At 38.4% G+C, this 19,229-nt stretch overlaps 1 protein-coding gene across 1 annotated transcript; it reads right to left on the bottom strand.

Annotated features, from left to right (window-relative positions):
* Positions 1-402: 402 nt before the first annotated feature.
* On the bottom strand, positions 403-10,254 carry LOC755538 (ankyrin repeat and sterile alpha motif domain-containing protein 1B-like). The gene is made up of 9 exons (XM_030988199.1): positions 9,866-10,254; positions 9,318-9,509; positions 8,306-8,463; positions 7,632-7,666; positions 5,818-5,893; positions 4,299-4,396; positions 3,944-4,078; positions 1,317-1,520; positions 403-669 (listed from the first exon to the last, which is right to left on the bottom strand). Exons 1-9 carry the CDS (start codon positions 10,193-10,195, stop codon positions 410-412), a joined length of 1,488 nt encoding a protein of 495 aa, XP_030844059.1. The 5' UTR covers positions 10,196-10,254; the 3' UTR covers positions 403-409.
* Positions 10,255-19,229: the final 8,975 nt, after the last annotated feature.

Genomic DNA, 19,229 nt, shown 5'->3' with positions numbered 1-19,229 from the left:
AAAGGGACATAGTATCTTTAAGTAACAAAAAGGGCAAACATGTCCATATCAACCTTAACCCCCCCCCCCCACACACACACACACACACAATAACTAATTCAGACGTCATAAAATCATAAAATAGCCAAAAAATGTATTTAACTTGCTTTTCCTTCTTTTCAGAGAACTTTTTGGGGAAGATGATAACTTGCCTTTTTCGCCCTCTCTAATTCATTTATCTGTTTGCTTGTTTACAAAATCTTGTAGAATATCTGGCGGCAAATGCAAAAAACGGAAGACCCTCTTGAATGGTAAATTTTTAGACTCACTTGCTGGAATATTTGCTCCAACACATCGCCCATCACCAACCTCCCGCCCCGCCCCCCCCCCCCCCCACCCATCCAAAATGATATACAACGGCCAAACGCCCTTATCTCTGTCTCACCCTAACAACATCCAAGAGATCGTCAGTTATGCAGAGTAGCACTAAGTGAGTGAACCCTTTCGTGACAGGTGGTCGTATATATGGCGTACACTGGACCCTCTTTCCGATGAAGTACCGAGTGATTAAGGCCACAATCCACCAATCACTAAAATGATCTACGTAGAGATCCAAGTCCTTTGATCTGACGTCACAACGTGCCGGACAACCGTCCGTGGATGCGGGAATTCTCACAAAAGTTGTTGAGTCTATAACAACGAAATTCATAACATAAATATTCGGTCTCCAAGAAACTTGTACGTCATTTGATTTTTTTTATGACAAATCCTATATTATTGGTGAATCTATTAACAATATATTGATATATAATCCAACAAATTATTGAGAGACAGCATATAGATATGTTGGCATCAACTTTCACTATGCAGTAGGGCCATCAGCCAATTAATTTTCTTCTTTCTATGCCCACAAAAATAAATCTGGAGGGGGAGGGGGCGGGGCTGAGGGAATGTGTACATAGAATCACCTTCTGGTCCGTAAATAAGTTATCACTAAGCTTACTTAATTAAACAAAAAAGAAAAAAGAAAGGAAATAAAAGTGACATATATTGTTTTCTTATTTTAAGCTTCAACGATAATTTCACTTATATTTAGTGTTATATTTCTATGTCAACATTGTTTTGTTTGTTAGATGAAAAAGACATTTGAGCTGTGGTAAACGTTATGATACTTGCTCCTGCGACAATTGCTCCGCTTCAATCTCCTCCAATACACAAATCCTTAACTTAAATCTGGAACTCAATTTCTACCCCAACCAAATGCTTATAACTTTGAAGAAATAAAGCCCGGAACAATTGTTGTCGCAGGAGCTTTTGTCACGATAGTTGCCCCAGACCTTTGTTGCGGGTGTAGAAGACGACCTCTGCACGTCTTGGATTGGTGAAATGTGCATTATGGTCCAACGTGACCTTGATAGTTTCGCTGAGCTTGACTCCAGAAGGCGAGAACCTGATACCGCATGATATTACTACTTCATTATCTTGAAGGGTAAGTTCTCGAGGACTTTCTGTCAAAAGATCCCAATGGACTTTCTCTCCGACTGAAAAATAAAGGTTGGTAGGATGTACAAAGTTTGTTAATTTTCTCAACTGTAAAAGATTGCATAATCTACTTGACCAACATGTTTTCAAGAGTTGTACGATTATCACCATCACCATCATCACCAAAATCATCACCAACACAGTCAACATCATCAATCATTGCCACCATCATACCTCAGTCACACTGGCAGACCTTCCTAAAGACCGACTCCAAACCGACCTATTTTTAGCCAATGGGTGAAATCAGGGGCGTCTCTAAAGGGGGGGAGGGGTGTTGGGGTGCGACTTCCCCCCCTCTCCCCCCCCCCCCCCTCCCACCCACCTGTCAGGATATTGTCAGTAAAATTACGCTGCCGTCGGGAAAAAAGAGAAAGGGGGGAGGGGGAAAGAGGGAAAGGCAAAGAAAGAAGAAGAAAAAAGGAAAGAAAAGAAAGAAAGGAAAGAAAAGAAAGAAAGGAAAGAAAGGAAAAGAATGGAAAGAAAAGAGAAAAAGAGAGGAGAGGAAAGAAAGGAAAAGAAAGAAAAGAAAGAAAAGGAAAAAAAGAAGAAAAAGGAGAAAAGGGAAACAAAAGAAACGGGGGTGAAAGAGAGGAGAGAGAGGGAGTGTGAGAGCCTGAAAGAGGAGGAGTGGGAGTAAAAGAGAGAGGGGGTTGATGGGTGGAGTCGTCTCGTCGAGGGAGCAAGAAAGACACGGGTAAATATGTTGCTGTGTTGGGTCAGCTGTGTCGGTATTCTTGCTCGATCCTCGTGTATTATATCAATGCAGAAATTTGAAGTCGGTGAGATGTATATTGTCGGTCGGCCGACAAGATTTTTTCCCTACGAACTGTAACTTTTTATCCGCTGTGACGACTCCGGGAGTGACTACAACTACAATACTTGTATTTTCTCGAAATTTCAATTTCCTATAATATCAGCTAAAGAAATCAAAGGTTTAAAATTTTCGGGGAAACTAAATTCAAACAAGGATTAAGAGTCAACAACGGTACTACGAATCGTCTTCCTTTCTCTATATTTGAATAAAACGCCAACAATTTCGCGCTTCGCGCGGGAGGGAAAAACTTCCTTTAGACGAGTCAAGAACGGTACAACGAATTGTATTCTCTCTCTAATAATTTAATTAAACGTCTACGCTTCCGCGATTTGCGAGGGAGGGGGAAAAACTGAATTCAGATAAGGATTAAGAGTCGAGAACAGTACAACGAATCGTTTGCTTTCTCTCATAATTTAAGGATACGTCAAAGCTTCCAAAACTGAAACTGAATTCATACAAATTAGGGTTAAGAGTCGCGAACGGTGCAACGAATTGTCTTCTTTCTATGATAATTAAATCAAACGTCTAAGCTTTTCGCGCTTTACGCGGGAAGGGCGAAACTGAATTCAGACAAGGATTAAAGGTCGAAACGGTACAACGAATCGTCTGCTTTCGCTAATAATTTAATAAAACGTCAAAACTTCCGCACTTAGCGCCGTCGGGGGAAACTTCATTCAGACAAGGATTAAAAGTCGAGCACGGTTCAACGAATATTCTAATTTCTTTAATAATTTAATGAAACGTCAAAACTTGGGAGAACTAAATTCAGATAAGGATTAAGAGTAGAGAACAGTACACCAAATCGTCTGATTTTTCTCATAATTTAATGAAACGTCAGAGCTTCCGCGCTTCGTACTCATTACTACAATCTTCATCCCCAGACCAAACACACCCATATGCGCACACCTAATAAAAAATAATGAAGGTGCGATGAGTGCGTAAGTGCGCCACAATCATGAGGCAATATTTTATCATGAGTTTACATTGTTATTCATAAAATTCATGTATCATACTGTACGCTTTGTGCACGGTATCACTTTGTACATTATTGTTACCAGTGTTATGTCTCTGGTCGTAGTTGTATTTGTATTTGAAATACAACTTTGGTTTCAATAAGGAATAATAATAATATTAATATGGGCCTGTCAAAACAAACTTTTCGACCTCAAAGCGGCTGTTGTAGGTTTGCAAAATGCTTGTAATACTATGCAGGTTGCCTCATGTTTTTAGTTATTCTTCTGCGCATCTCTCTTCCCCATTTCTTCATATGCAGGGTTCAATTAAATCTTGAGAAAATTTCCTGATGGCGACATCGAGTATAACCTTAATTAGGTAGAGGTGGAGAACATTATCTGCTAATGTCGCAGTTAAAGGCCAGGTGACAAATCAAGTCAACAAAACTGTGTATATTTGTCCTGTTTTCATAATTTATCTTCGACCAAATTTAAAAAAACGATCATACTCTCGCCATAACAATGCATTTTGACGATACAGTGTCATGTGTACGTACTTGCTTGGAGTTCTCTATCGAAAACTGTTTCATTGAATGGCACCGCGTATCAACTTTGAATAGACTGACAGTTGTTTTACCTCCATTCGCCACATTACCTTGGTTCGCGGAGGACGTGTCATCTGGAAGAGGTTGGACATTGGTTGCTGAAGGCTCCTGTTTCATGGTCTGTCCTCCTGTGGGGCCTTGCACTGCTTCTATTTTCCGAGGGAAATCTAGTCCTGTCAATTCACCTGTTTTTTGGAAATGGGAAAAGGTAACATTTAGGACTCGATTTATTTGACACAAACCACATATCATTTATAACATATTTTGTTTGATAATGTTGATCAACATATTCACTGCTGACTACACAGATCTATATATAAATACAGATTCTTAACTTGGAGGTGAATATACCTATGTGTTCTTGCATACAAATATTCACCAGCCTCAGATTCATACGTATCTCACCTAAGGCGTGGTCTATTGGCTCTTCACTGTATGTTCCATCACTTTGCGCCTTTGCCGGAAGATTGTCATAGTCGTTCATCTCGGCCTCCATAGTTCTTCTGTCGAAGAAGAAGAAAAAAACACATACAAATAAACAAAACTTATACAGTTAACAACTAGGTTATTCACATCTCTTGTAAATTTGATGTTGTTGGTCATTTACCTATTGACGTGTGGCAAATTATCTTTCAATTAGAGGACATCCCATGACTCCGTTCCAGATAAATACATTACATGAATAGCAACCCTCTAGTCCTATTATGAATAGCGACCCTCTTCTCCTATTATGAATAGCGTCCCTCACGTGGTATTATGAATAGCGAACCTCATTTCGTATCATGAATAGAGACCCTCTTCTCGTGTTATGAATAGCGACCCTTATGCGTAAAATGAACCTCATTCCGTATTATGAAAAGCGACCCTCTTCTTGTATTATGAATAGCGACCCTGACTTCATATTATGAATAGCGACCCTTACGACTGAACTTCATTTCGTATTATGAACAGCGACCCTCATCTCACGTTGTGAATAGCGGTCCTTATGATTAACGAACCTTATTTCTTTATGAATAGTGACCCTCTTTTACCATTATGAATAGCGGACCTGCAGGTATGGGAAGTTTCACGTTATGAGTAGCGGTCCTTACGAATAGAGGTCCTTATGAATAACGGTCCTTATGAATAGCGAATGGACCCCTATATAATAGCCCTTATTACATCGACAATGTCTCTAAGTGCTTGACATATGGGGGATGCAAAACCCCAATCTGACGGGTTTTGAGACATGGAATCTTGCAAAAGGTTGTTGGGTATTTCTATTTGGACTTATTCGAATATATGCTGCTGGAATATGTCTAACAGAACCTCAGTTTAGCATGAGTGACATGTCGTTAGGTAATTACATTTCCTACAAGATGATATCACATTTGATAAGTTTCGGCATGGTTTGCATTACAATTAAGAGCCCAAAAATGTAGCTAAATACGTCTTTGTACGTATTGCTTTTCATCTTTTTTTCCTTACGGGATCTATTCTTTCATTTCCTTCATGTGGATTTTGTCATGACAAAATTTGCAGAGAATTTCGAATGCATGTTTAAAGACAAAACTTGACCACGTAACGTTTTAATATACATGAAATGTATTGTACAAGTGTCACATTCACTGTAACGAGAATGATGAATGACTCCTGCAGAGACTTGCAGGCATGAAATCGGATGCTCCTTACGTGCATTTTGAAAATGAAAGCTCGTCACACACTTTGAAATAAAGTGACCCATGACCCTAAAATTAAACCTGGAAAAATAGAACACTTTTGGAATGAAGATCTAAGCCCTCATTCGATATCTTATGAAACTGAGTGAACTGAATGTTAATTTGCATGCTGGTTTTAAAAAGTTGGGCGGGAAAAGAAATGCCGCTGTAATACAAGCATCAGCACATGAAATTGAATTGCGAGACTCATGAAAACTTAAACTTACTGATCTGATTCCTCAGCTAAAGCTTGAGATGTGCCAGCAGGTTCCGTATTCAACAGAGCATCGCCCTTTCCACTATCTGAAAATCAATGATATGTATTATGGCAGTATTGACATGTAGTATTAACAGATTATAATAAAATATGAATGATCCCATTACTAATACCAACATTAATTTCTATCCTCATCAGTTCAGAAGCCGATACAATACAAGTACACACTGAAATAAATATTGAATGATACCCCCCCCCCCCCCCCTCCCCCCTCACGCACTGCCCAGTATATTACGTATTATAAGTCAGGGAGCAGGCCGACCAAGCAGTGGATATTACCTCTCTTTCACTTTCACCTTCAAAAACGCAATTGTCAAATTATTTTAATGGTGTTGAATCCTTCGCAATCTAGTATACATGGAGAAATATGAAGGATCCAACACCTGTTGCATCATGTTGCTATAATAGCACGGGTCGTTTTCGCGCGTAATCAAAATTTATGTACGGCGGCCTGTAAGTAATGTTTTGTTTTAGTTTCCTTCACAAAATTAATATTTATTGTTTATCATTCTATCACTTTTTCTTTCTATCTTTATTCATTTTAATCTCTGTTTCTGCCTCCTTTCACCTTTTCTTATGTTATTCTTTTTTTTGTTATTCCTTTTATCACCTTCTCTTATGTTATTCTTTGTTTTTATAAGGCTCATTTTCTCTTCCTTCCTTTCCTCATGTGATTCTTTGTTTCTTCTTTCTATCACCTTCTGTTATGTTATCATTTGTTTTTATCATTCTATTATTTACTCTCTATCTTTCCTTATACAATTTTTGTTGTTATTCTTGTAGTCTAGACTCTTTCTCTCTCTCTTATAACTTTCCCGCCAAAACACACTTACATACGCTACCCCCCCCCCCCCCCCCCCCCCCCCCCCCACTCCGTGAACGGAGGGATACCATGCGTGTTACCAAAATGTCCGGTAAAGGGGTACTTTTCACGCACCAAAGTCCGGCTTGTAGTACACAAAAATCCGGCCCGTATTGACTTTACACACCGGACTTAGGGGGTGTTTTCAAAAGGAGGGAACATGCATATACACTGTCGCTCATATAGTTGGAATATTTTTTTTTACCCAAATTTATGGAATTATTTTGACAATGATTATTCCTCATAGATCTAGATAATAGTATACATTCTCAGATTTTATTGAATAATATTTGCCAGTGTTTTGTTTTTGTTTTTGCGTGACTGCTAAAGCATGTGTATGCTACTATGCTTATCAACTAGGGGACCTACGCACTTAAGTCATAAATGACAGTAATGAGGACTAATGCCCCACAAAAAAGGGAACTAATATGGCACATCGACACAGTTTTGATCCTAGAGCCTCACAGTTACGAGGCCATTGCTTTGCCACTGAACCATGACTGCATGTACGCAGCGAGGGCTAGGGTAGGGGCAGTTCACACAAATAAAAAAGTTAAAAAAAAAGTAAATGCAATTTTCAATAATTCATTGAATTTTACCCCGGTCCCCAACATAAAATATCCTCTGTACGACCTCTGTACGAACACTGATAGGGGGTGTAGATCGGTCCACAAATGTAGTGTTCGTAGGGATAAGTGGGTAGGATATGTGTGCGATTAAGTACACGGACATTAAATTATAAAATCCCTTGTTCTTCGTGATGGAAAACCTGAAATGCCATGTTTAATCATCGCTAGACATTAATCCATGACTAAATGGATGAGGAAAAATATGATATTAGAATCACTTATTTAGCTATTATATACTAAGAAAAGCTTTTCGTGTTTGAAGGATGTTCTTACCTCGATAAGAATGGATCTCCTCTAAAGAAGGTAATCTGAAATTAATCATATTTAAGAAGGTAATTTATATGGGCTGTGAAAGCATGTATTTGTTTTCATTCATAAACAAATGACAAACATGATATTACAACAAAATGAACAACTGTTGAACGTCAAACACTTATCGAGGCATATTATTTTAAAAAATGGGCTATTATCTTAGCATTACGCATGAAAAGAAGAAAATACATACCTATTCACCTGGTAATACCGTAAAATACAATTCACACATAATTTTAATATTTAAAGAACCAGAGTTGGATAATAACTTGTAAACGAATTTGGTAGAAAATGTATACTATCTTAGTAGTAGAGTAGAAGGAAAACAAAGATGAAGTAGTCGACTTATATATAGCAGGCCTGGCTTTTAGCATCGAACATATTAATTGTCACTAGTTATCACATACTGTACAATTTCAATGTCCAAACAACAAATATACTATTTGATCAGCTGTTAAGATTTATAATAACACTTAGTGGAATTTTCTATTTCAAAATATGTCATTCCGCTTCCTAGTCAAAAGAGCAAGATGGAAATACGCATTATTTCCTTGAGTTTTGAAAAACATCTTGTCTCACAGTGACATGGCTGATGGGGACAACGTTATTCTTTTAGACCTGGAAAAAAAAATCACCTTGACAAAATCATTTGTTTGATCACTTCGTCCTTGGCATATTGGATTGGTAGTTTGCCTGCCGTGTCCCTCACATCTGACTTTGCTCCATTCTCTAGGAGATAGAACACCAAGGCCTTCTCAGGAGATAGTTCGCCCTTGTAATACTCATCAGAGATCTAAAACATACAAACATAATTTTGTATATACTTTTGTTATTAAAACAGTATCACGCATCAATAGTCAGGATGGATGAAGCATCACACGCATACTGACGCTGCCTCTTAGAATTACATCAGTTGAAATCTGTATTTTTATTGTAGATTTCCAACACACACAAACACTCGCCCAAATACCAACATACATATTTCTTGGGCCAATCACGGATATCAGATTCTTGGATTCACTAATAACAGTAATTGAGACTACATTTTCTGAGAGTAGTGATACCGGAGTGGAATGTCCGTTACAACTTTCTACTGTAAGTGAATGCGGTATTTTGAAAGAAATATAACAACTACAAATAAGAAATCAGTAGGTTTGGACGGAATATTTTTTTTCTTTTTTAGATGTCCATAAATGAAATCATTCGACCAATAAGCTATCTGATTAACGAATCAATTATCCAAGGTATAGTTCCAAAGAAAGGGAAGATTGCTATTAAAAAAGTCCCTTTAAACAAAATACACTTGAAAAGAAACAACATACTTTTCGTAAAGCAATCGGGTTTTCGTACGATTTCCGTGCGGAGGCTGCGGAGACTGCACTGAAATTGCACTATTTCCGTACAATCTTCAAGCATCCTCTGTACAGATTTGCCCCGGCCTGCCCCCGAGGGCCTATACAAGAAATCCCACGATGCTTTTAGATAATGTAAACATAAACATCGTAGCCCGTAGCCTCCTACGATGCCCCAAAAATCGCACCAAATATCGTAGACTAATTTATCGTACGGCGCCCGGGGCAAATGTAATCTAGGCATTAAGATGAGCGTACGTTCTACCTATTTTTCAGTTTTTTTGGTATGACTCACCTTTCTTAGAGAGTCAGTTTTTTGCACGGTGTTCACGCTCTTATAGCAGAGTCTAATGGCTTCATGCAGACACGTCTGGCCGTCAGTTGACTGGACATTGAGATCAGCTCCCTCAGAAACTAACTTCTCAATGATGGACGTGTTACCGTGTTGTATGGCAAGATGGATATCAGTTAAATCATTCTGGGCGAGCTGGAAATGAGAAAATACGCAGCATGAGAGCTTGAGATTTTATTTTGGTAATGCTAGGAAATCCAAATTTCTGTGAACACAAGTACTGCCATATGTGATCAATTAAACCAATAATTCGAATTCATTTTACACAAACATCGTAACTTTTCTATAAAGTACATACAAAACAGCATTGAAGTCTATTATGTATGGTTATTATTAGCTTAACAAAATCGAATTGATCCGGTCTAAACAAATAATGGTAGGTAGCCTATGACTGATATTCGCTTAATTGAATTTCAATTTTTGTTACTATACATGCATGTATCAAATACATCAAGGTAGATTCGACATAAAGTATTTTTTATTATTTTTACCTTGTAATTTGAACGGTCGATGAATAGATCAGCGATGCTTTGGTACCCGAGTGATGAACACAGTTGTAGAGGTGTGTGCCCGTGAATGTCTTCTGTGTCAGAACGTGCTCCTCCTGCCAGAAGGACTTGAACGACATCAATATTACCATTTTGAACAGCATGGTGTAGAGGAGTCAAACAATCGTTATCTCCTTTATTCACCTCAGCTTCTTGGGTGATGAGATATTTAGTGACATCAAGATGACCCTTCTGGGAAGCAATGTGTAATGCAGTCCTGCCGTCATTATCTCCCTCATTCACATCAGCTTCTTGACTGATGAGAAATTCCATGACATCAGGATGACCCCCTTGAGCAGCACTGTGTAATGCAGTCCAACCGTCATTATCTCCCTTATTCACCTCAACTCCTTGACTGATAAGATATTTCATGACATCAAGATGACCCCCATGAGCAGCACTGTGTAATGCAGTCCAACCGTCATTATTTCCCTTATTCACATCAGCTCCTTGACTGATGAGATATTTCATGACATCAAGATGACCTTTGAAAGCAGCGCTGTGTAATGCAGTCCAAATGTCATTATCTCCCTTCTCTATCTCAGCACCTTGACCGATGATGAGATATTTCATGACATCAAGATGACCCTCTTGAGCAGCACTGTGTAATGCAGTCCAACCGTCATTATCTCCCTTATTCACCTCAGCTCCTTGACTGATAAGATATTTCATGACATCAAGATGACCCCCATGAGCAGCACTGTGTAATGCAGTCCAATCGTCATTATTTCCCTTATTCACATCAGCTCCTTGACTGATGAGATATTTCATGACATCAAGATGACCTTTGAAAGCAGCACTGTGTAATGCAGTCAAACCGTCATTATCTCCCTTCTCTATCTCAGCACCTTGACTGATGAGATATTTCATGACATCAAGATGACCCTCTTGAGCAGCACTGTGTAATGCAGTCCAACCGTCATTATCTCCCTTATTCACCTCAACTCCTTGACTGATAAGATATTTCATGACATCAAGATGACCCCCATGAGCAGCACTGTGTAATGCAGTCCAATCGTCATTATTTCCCTTATTCACATCAGCTCCTTGACTGATGAGATATTTCATGACATCAAGATGACCTTTGAAAGCAGCACTGTGTAATGCAGTCAAACCGTCATTATCTCCCTTCTCTTTCTCAGCACCTTGACTGATGAGATATGTCATGACATCAAGATGACCCCCTAGGGCAGCACTGTGTAATGCAGTCCAACCGTCATTATCTCCCTTATTCACATCAGCTCCTTGACTGATGAGATATTTGATGACATCAAGATGACCCTCTTGAGCAGCCTTGTGTAGGGCAGTCACACCTTCATTATCTCCTTTATTCACATCAGCTCCTTGACTGATGAGAGATATGGTGACATCAAGATGACCATTGAAAGCAGCACTGTGTAATGCAGTCCATCCGTCATTATCACCCTTCTCTATCTCAGCACCTTGGTTCATGGGATACTCAATGACGGTTCTATGGCGTTTCTTTACCGTATTATGTAAACGTGTGTTTCCAACTTTGTATGTCCGGTATTTGTTATAACCCTTCTTTAGCAGATTTGTAAAGCTTTTGATTTTACCCCTCAATCCTGCCTCATGAAGATGTTGATTTCTGTACTCCATACTTGAAGAACCACCTGTTTACCAGACACCCTAATCTAGCATAGTTCCTTGTAATTATCTTCTTCTCTCTTAACGCTTGACTTCGAAATGTTACGATTAGCAATCTAAAACTTGTGTAGCAGATGATCCCGTTGCATTTTGCATGTTACAAGCATAATCTTACACCACACTGGTTTGTTTTTTCTCGCAATGTAAAGTTGTTTTTTATATCGTTTTCAACAAGTTCCAAAGTCCTGTGCAGTGAACTAAATCCTTATTCAAATATCTGTTATTCCTATTCCACTGTTAACCTCGCTCTTTCTTCCTCTTTTATTTTTATATTTTGTGGCAATCATCAACGTTTCAATAAATATAAAGCGTGTGCATTTTTAAAAAAACAAAGTTTCCTTCCCATTCACTCTTAAATAAAGGGTGGAAACGTTTGTTCTAGCTGTTCGTCTCTTTCATTGAGACATACATTTACGTGTAACTACGAAGAAACATTTTCAAGGAGGGATATCGTCAAGCCTAATTAAGGAGAAACATTCCATGTTTTACATGTTTCATGACACAATTTGTAGTAAAGGAGCATTTGCCGCCTAATGACGTATCTCGAAATTAAATTACTTACTATGCGTGGAAGACACTGATTCCTAACCTTTGATAATTTAATTACTCATGAACAAAGCAAATATTAACGCTGATTATGGCACTAAGTATATGGTTGGTAATAGAAATGCAGTGAAGCTTGGGACAAATGTCCGACTGATATCGGACTGATATGATAACTACGATGACGATGATGGAGCATACAGTATTTAAATGGTTATGGCCGTCATATAATGGAGTTGAAGATAATGATGGTGAATTATTTCAAGTCAACCGTATTTATCCGTTGCATTGTAGCACATGGAGGGTGCATGCCTATTGTCTTATTTATGCAAGTCCCTGTTAAAAAGAAGCCAACGCGGTGTAGAAGTGCCCTTAAGTAAGGCATTACTTCTCAGTCCCAGTCTAGGCCACCTAGAAGGCTTTTCTCAAAACATTAACCTGCTTCGCCGGATTGAGGTACACATGAATTTGTCAATTATGTATCCCTATTTACCGCGATGCACAGTTAAATATCGAACTGAGAAGGCAGAAAGGATCAAAACAGGCTCTCCCCCCCCCCCCCTTCCCCTCGGACGGAAAGGCCAACAAAATTGCTCGGGACTTTGCATTTAGTGGGAAGATTCTATTTAAAGCTACAGGTAAAAACTCATGAACGCATTTCTTGTTTGACCCGTAAAACTCGGTACCATTGTAGACACGATTAAATAGATTACGGTGGAAGAAAGATATTCCTTCCCTGACTGAATATGTGTTTTCTATCGATATAATTCGACGTCTGCACCCACTCCATGCACCCAGGCTTCTTGCAGCCATTGAGCTGCAAGATTATATTCCGGTACCCAGTGGCGTACGCAGGTTTTTTTTTCAAGAGGGGGGGGGGGGGGGGGGGGGGGGGGGTAAGAGGACATTTTTCTTTGGGGGGAGGGGGGGGGGAGTCTCGAAGTTTGAAAATTTGACATTTTGCTCCGTAAGGGGGGGGGGGGGGTAAGGGCACTTGTTTTAGGTCAGCCATTGGCATAATTTTAATAATTTGGCATAATTTTTTTTTTTAAATACACACATTAAAAAAACCAAAGGGGGGGGTTTAACCCCCCCCCCCCGGCGTACGCGCCTGCCGGTACATTAATTTCATATGATATGACATTGAGGTTATCACGGCATTGCCTCGATTAAAATTGTTAATGCATATATTACACACAATGTAACAGACTCGTGTGAAAATTCATGGACAATTTTAATCACTTTAAACACTATTGCATTAGTCATCTTCTTCAACTTCAATGGTCAATATGGTTACATACATTCACTTTGGAAAGTTTTGTGCTCAACACTGCTAAGTATTGTAGTAAATAGGCCGATTGTTGCAAATGCTTTTGAATTTTGACCTGTTCACAGTGAAGAACGTCTTTTCCCTTCGTCAAATACCAATGTCAATATTAAGCAAATTAAAGCCTTCTGAACTTATTTATTACCCAGCTTACTTGATGTATGTTGCATCTCAGTAAAAGGTTACCGTACTTTATTATCTATGATTCCATCATGAAAGGCAAATATGTACATTGTTTGGAAATAGTGCAAAACACCTTTCAATTAGTCTACTGTAGATCAATTGTGTTTTTTCATGCTTGGATGTGATTTCATGCACAATTTTGCGATCATAACCCATACTGTGCCATTACAGCACTTTTATACAGACACTGTACACGTAAATCCCGTACATTATTCTGCCTGGTATTCTTAGAGTTAAATTCTTTTGGAATTCCCCTTTTGATAATGTGGCGCCTGTTTTTGCATCGCGTGAAGTATTGAAGGGTGTACCATTGTGCGTGTGTAAACTCCATGAATCCTCTTTGTTATTCAGTTTGTGACAAAACAAAATTTACGAAGTAAAAGAGACTTCATGGCTTATCTCTTTACAACTAGTCAAACAAAGTATTGAACTCTTTCATTTCGAGAAGAAATAAAATGTCGTTATCAGTGGAATGAATTGTAGAGAGGGATAAATCAAACACCGGATGGTTTTACTTTCTATATGCTCAACCAAAGGCATAAATAACATTTAAGTATTGTGCAAAGAAAAAAATGAACTTCTGGCTTTTTATCTAACGTCACCCCGTTCAAAATTGAGACAACATGGAACAGGTTATAGCCAGTATGATTATGACATGACATTAACGTTTGCCGGTATTAAACAAAGATAAAAATTATTATATTATAGGTCTAATTTATCAATCAATATCCGATGAAAGGCTACCCAAATGTGTGTGTGTGTGTGTGTGTGTGTGTGTGTGCTCACTTTTGTATAAATAATACGGTTATTTATATAGCACCGGTATCCGTCATTCTCTGACACTAATGGGCGCTTTACACATATCACCCTGGTTATAGCCGATCTACCAAAGTAACTAGCGCTGGAGAGTGCAAATGTAGATTAACGTCTTTGCTAAAGGACATTAGAGCCGCATCGGGACTTGAACCCCGTACCTTGTGATCTGCAGTCGGGTGGCTTATCCACTAGTCCACAACACCTCGATTAACCATTCCACCAGTAACCAATCACTAGTTATTCATTTAACCAATATATCTATATAGGCCGACTAACAAATAAACTACTCAACCAATCATTCAACTAGTTAACTAACAAACAATAGCTCAACCAGGCAAATATTTAACCAATTAAATCTAGTCACCACTACGTACCAATATTTGGCTCACATGATTTTTTTTTTTTTTTTAGGCCGCCATCCTTGTCAAGCTTTGCTTATGATTGCGGTCTCCTGCACTTTTCCAACAGAATAGTTCGGATAATACTTTAAATTTATGATAAAATTGTTATGGAAATAATAAGTTTTGTTATTATATGTACATATATTATGTAAAAAAAAAAAAACATTTTGACATGTATATTATGTTCTTTGTTATTTAGTTATATCTTATTTGAAAAAAATGCAGAAATAAAATAAAATAAAATAAATCTATAATAATAATACGCTAAGGCTCCGCGGGGGGCGCGACGTCTCGGCGAGCCTTTGTATTCTATTGTTTTTTAATGAGATCGCCGACCCAAGTTGGTGCGGCTATCTCCTCCTGAACCCTCCCCTCGGGGTACCGGTGACCGGTGCCGTCGTCCGCGGGAGAGTCTACTCTAGCGAATTGGCTATACTCCGCCCGAGGTCCTCCTCCGTGTCGACGTCCAGGGCGAAAACAGACGCGACATGCATAATGCAGGATATGCGTGACGACAGAGATACCTCATGCATATTCAACATTACATCCGTATCAAATAGACACACGACACACGACGAGCAATCCCGTCGACGTCCAAACTTAGAGACCTATTTCCATCATGATTGCCGCGATTTTGATATAGTTTTTGTGAATGGAGGTATAAAATCAAAGCTTATTTTGTGATTATTACGGACATGTATACTAAATTTTGATCATCATTTTCTAAAGGAAAGTTATTACAAGAAAACCATTGGACTGACAGTTGAGTCGCAAGCTGCCTTCAGTCAAAACAGTGCAATGCTGCTGTGCAGTGTGTGTGAGTTGACATGAGCTTGCAGGAAGCTTCAACACCAGCACCGCGCACCGCAGGCGTCCGACGCCTGCGGCGCCGGTGTTCGAGCTCATGGAGTTACGCTGTAGTGTGTGTGAGTTCAGCTGAGCTGATTTGACACTTTGAAATTGTTATCTGTTGGATTTGCATCATTATTGCCGCGATTTCAATATAGTTTTGTGAATAGATTTACGAAACCTGAGCTTACAAATAGTAAAAGTATTACTAATGTCTACGTTTTTAAACGACTGTCTGATTTTCTTGTGAAAATTTTACTTTGAAAAATGATTATCGAAATTCATGGTCGGAAATAATCACAATCTAGGGTCTATTATGTTACAGTTCTTGCATCAAATCAATGCATGAAAACTTAGTTATTGAACTAGAAAAATGTTTTTTGTTTTTTTTTAAATAGGCAATTATGAAGTAGGAAGCCTGAAACCTTATAGCCTACTAAACAAATCTCAACAAAGTGTAGGCCTATCCTTTTATGAATTAATGAAAAAGGAGCCCCAGAAGAAAGAGCCCCCGAAAGTTGAAAAAGTAGCCCCCGAAAATTTCCCAAAAATTTGAAATGGAGCCCCCGAAATGAAAAACTTAATTTTTTGCCTGCGCCCCCCTTTAGAATCCTGCGGATTTCCGCGGGTCCTGAGTTGAGTGTATATATAATATAGGCGTGGAGTCCACGGGTTTCAAGGGGCCAGCATAAACCCCCAAAAGCTCAGGGTTACGTTCTTCAAAGTTGGGGGGGGGGGGTCAGATCGCAGCGAGTTGCGTGTATATATAATATAGGCGTGGGGTCCACGGGTTTCAAGGGGCCAGCATAAACCCCCAAAAGCTCGGGGGTTACGTTCTTCAAAGTTAGGGGGGGGGGGGGAGAGAGATCAGATCGCAGCGAGTTGAGTGTATATATAATATAGGCGTGGGGTCCACAGTTTTCAAGGGGCCATAAACCCCCGAAAGCTCGGGGGTTTTAGGTGTTTAATTAGGGTCAGATGAGCATATTTTTTTTCATACTTTATTTGTGACACTTGCGGGTCACTAATTGGCGTGGGGTTAATACGTAGAGTTGCGTAGTGTTGCGTACCAACTACGCTGGCCTTCGTTACTATATGCTGAGGGACGGAAAGGGGTATGCAAGATGAACGAAAACAATTCAACATGTTTAATTTTTTTTCGCGTACTTTCGGCATAGAAACTTGACGCAGAAAGTACGCCTTTTTACGCAACACTACGCTACATGACTACGCAGCAGTACGCTACCCTACGCCAGATCGACAAAGCAGTAAAAGCTTTCCACACAGTAAGCAACCATAAGCAAACCTGTACGCCAGCCTACGCATAACCTACGCAGGGACTATTTTCCCATTAATACGCAGCCTAATTTCTGCGTATTCGGTACGCCACACTACGGAACTTAAAGCTTAAAGAATAACTACCGGTACAGTTGGATCGTTTTTTAAATTTTTATATAAGGCCAAATTAAAAAAAAAACATGTTTAGCATCCTGTTTTTTTCGATAAATGGGAAGGAGGAGGCCCTTTTTTTTTTTTTTCCTTTCAAAATGGCCACTCCGTACATTTTCCCATGACATTCGGGCTATTTTTCAAGATGGCGGCCGACAATTTTTTTTTTTTCATGTTTTTTTTTCTTTCAAAAAATAAAAAATTCAAAATTCAAAAAAAATTAAAAATTAAAAAAAAATTAAAAAAAAAATAAATATAGGAGGCGGCCCCCATAAAGGAAGCGGACAGGACGCTGTTTTATTTTCTTTCAAAAAAAAAAAAATCAAAAAAATTTCAAAAAATAAATAAATAGGAGGCGGCCCCCAAAAAGGAAGCGGGCGGGGACGCTAAACATGTATATTTTTTAAATGGCCTGAATGGCAAATAAAGTTCTTGGTGGTTTTAATTTAAACACTCTCTATATATCTATTTACACCCCCGCCCCCCTCTAAAATCCCGCGGATTTCCGTCCTGCTAGTGTTTATTATATACTTTTTACCAAATTGATACAATTACATTTACATGCAGACATTTGGAAGCCAATGCATACGGTATGCAGGTAATGAACTCCAAATATCAGAGTCGCACCACCTAATTAACTCAACTTCGACACCAAACCAACCAATTCATGGCCATTGGGGGGCAATATAAATTGTTGTTCTGATACTTTATTATGTAGTACTCAAATACTTTTACTTGTATGTAAATATATATGCATATTTTAATGACCAAGTTGACAACATATTCTTAACATCAAAAGCTAGTGTATTTTTCATTCATTCCATTACAGTGGAAGTAAATTATTCAGAAGATCATGTAATAAAAATTGTTCCCCTCTTGAATGACTGATTTGGGAAAATGGGTAATGGTTGGCTTAATGATGTGATATCTAGCATACAAAATTTCTCACATAATAATATCAACAAAAATAAAGCTTTGGTGGCAGATGAATTGTCTCATACAGAACAAAATTAAAAAAAGTTATGGCAAGACTGAAAATTACCCATTTTATTTTAACAATGAAAATAATATCACCCAAACCCTTTATCTTTCTATCTCAATCTGAGTTTCAAGGCACAATTTCTTGGATAACTAAACACAAAATCAGATCATTTTATGTACATATTTACAATAAACTTACAGATTTTATCATGAAATAACAAAACAGAGACATCAATTTAAAAAAAAACTTAAGTACTTTCAAAGCTTGAAAATATGGGGAGGGGTATTGATTGAATCAATCAAAGCACAGGAATATCTTGGCAAGCACATGAAGCAAAGAAACAGTAAAAGCGATTGCAAATAAGTGTACGGCCATAACTGTTACTGAAGCCATTACAAACATCAGATAAACATGTTTTTTATTGTAGGGTAAAATGTCCCAAGGTTAACATGCAGCAGTCAGAATGGAATGATAAGGAGGTGTTATTTACATTTTTCAAACATGACGTGATACATGCATTGATGGAAGATGGCACCCATGAAAAATTACTGGGTGAAAAGAGGACATGAAAATGACTGAAAACATCAACATGGAAGTTCTATTACAGTAAATAAATATATACATGTACTTTATATCTTATCTTATCTTAACTCACAGGTTGTACATTCATAACATTTTGAATGGTTTCACTCATCGGAAGCCATTTTGCTTTCATACAACATTACTTGAATTTCCTTGTAACAGCAAAGTGTTCGAAAGAGAAAAATAATGTATTCCTGTCATCAAATTAACAATATCTGTCTAAATCAGAGGATAATAAAATGGAAATTCTTTAAAAATGAAAAATTAAGCACAGGGGAAGAATTCTTTCCCACACGTGCCTAAGTTCAGTTCACTTATTAACAAAATGAACTTATTCTTTTTAAAGCAGGGTGGCAGTAACAACTCTACAAACTAATGGTTAGTGAAATGCAATGAAATGTATTGAAGCCATGTGAATCACACTGAATGTCCAATGAAGCTGAGGGTACAAAACAAGAATTAAGAATGATGAAATGACAAATATTCTGAAAAAGGCTTAGGCACAAG

This window comes from Strongylocentrotus purpuratus, unplaced genomic scaffold (genome assembly GCF_000002235.5).
Source record: "Strongylocentrotus purpuratus isolate Spur 01 unplaced genomic scaffold, Spur_5.0 spur5_scaffold_17, whole genome shotgun sequence".
Classification (NCBI taxonomy): Eukaryota; Metazoa; Echinodermata; class Echinoidea; order Camarodonta; family Strongylocentrotidae; genus Strongylocentrotus; species Strongylocentrotus purpuratus.
Note: the sequence above shows the minus strand (reverse complement) of the source record. Positions and strands in the feature narration are given on the sequence as shown.

Bases quoted from the DNA above. Each gene is read 5' to 3' on its own strand.
- LOC755538 (XM_030988199.1), bottom strand. From the start codon at position 10,195: ATGGAATTTCTCATCAGTCAAGAAGCTGATGTGAATGAGGGAGATAAT. The intron at 9,510-9,865 runs GTAAAAATAATA...TCTCATTTCCAG, and splicing joins TCGACCGTTCAAATTACAAG to CTCGCCCAGAATGATTTAAC. The intron at 5,894-7,631 runs GTAAGAACATCC...ATTGATTTTCAG, and splicing joins GGAGATCCATTCTTATCGAG to ATAGTGGAAAGGGCGATGCT.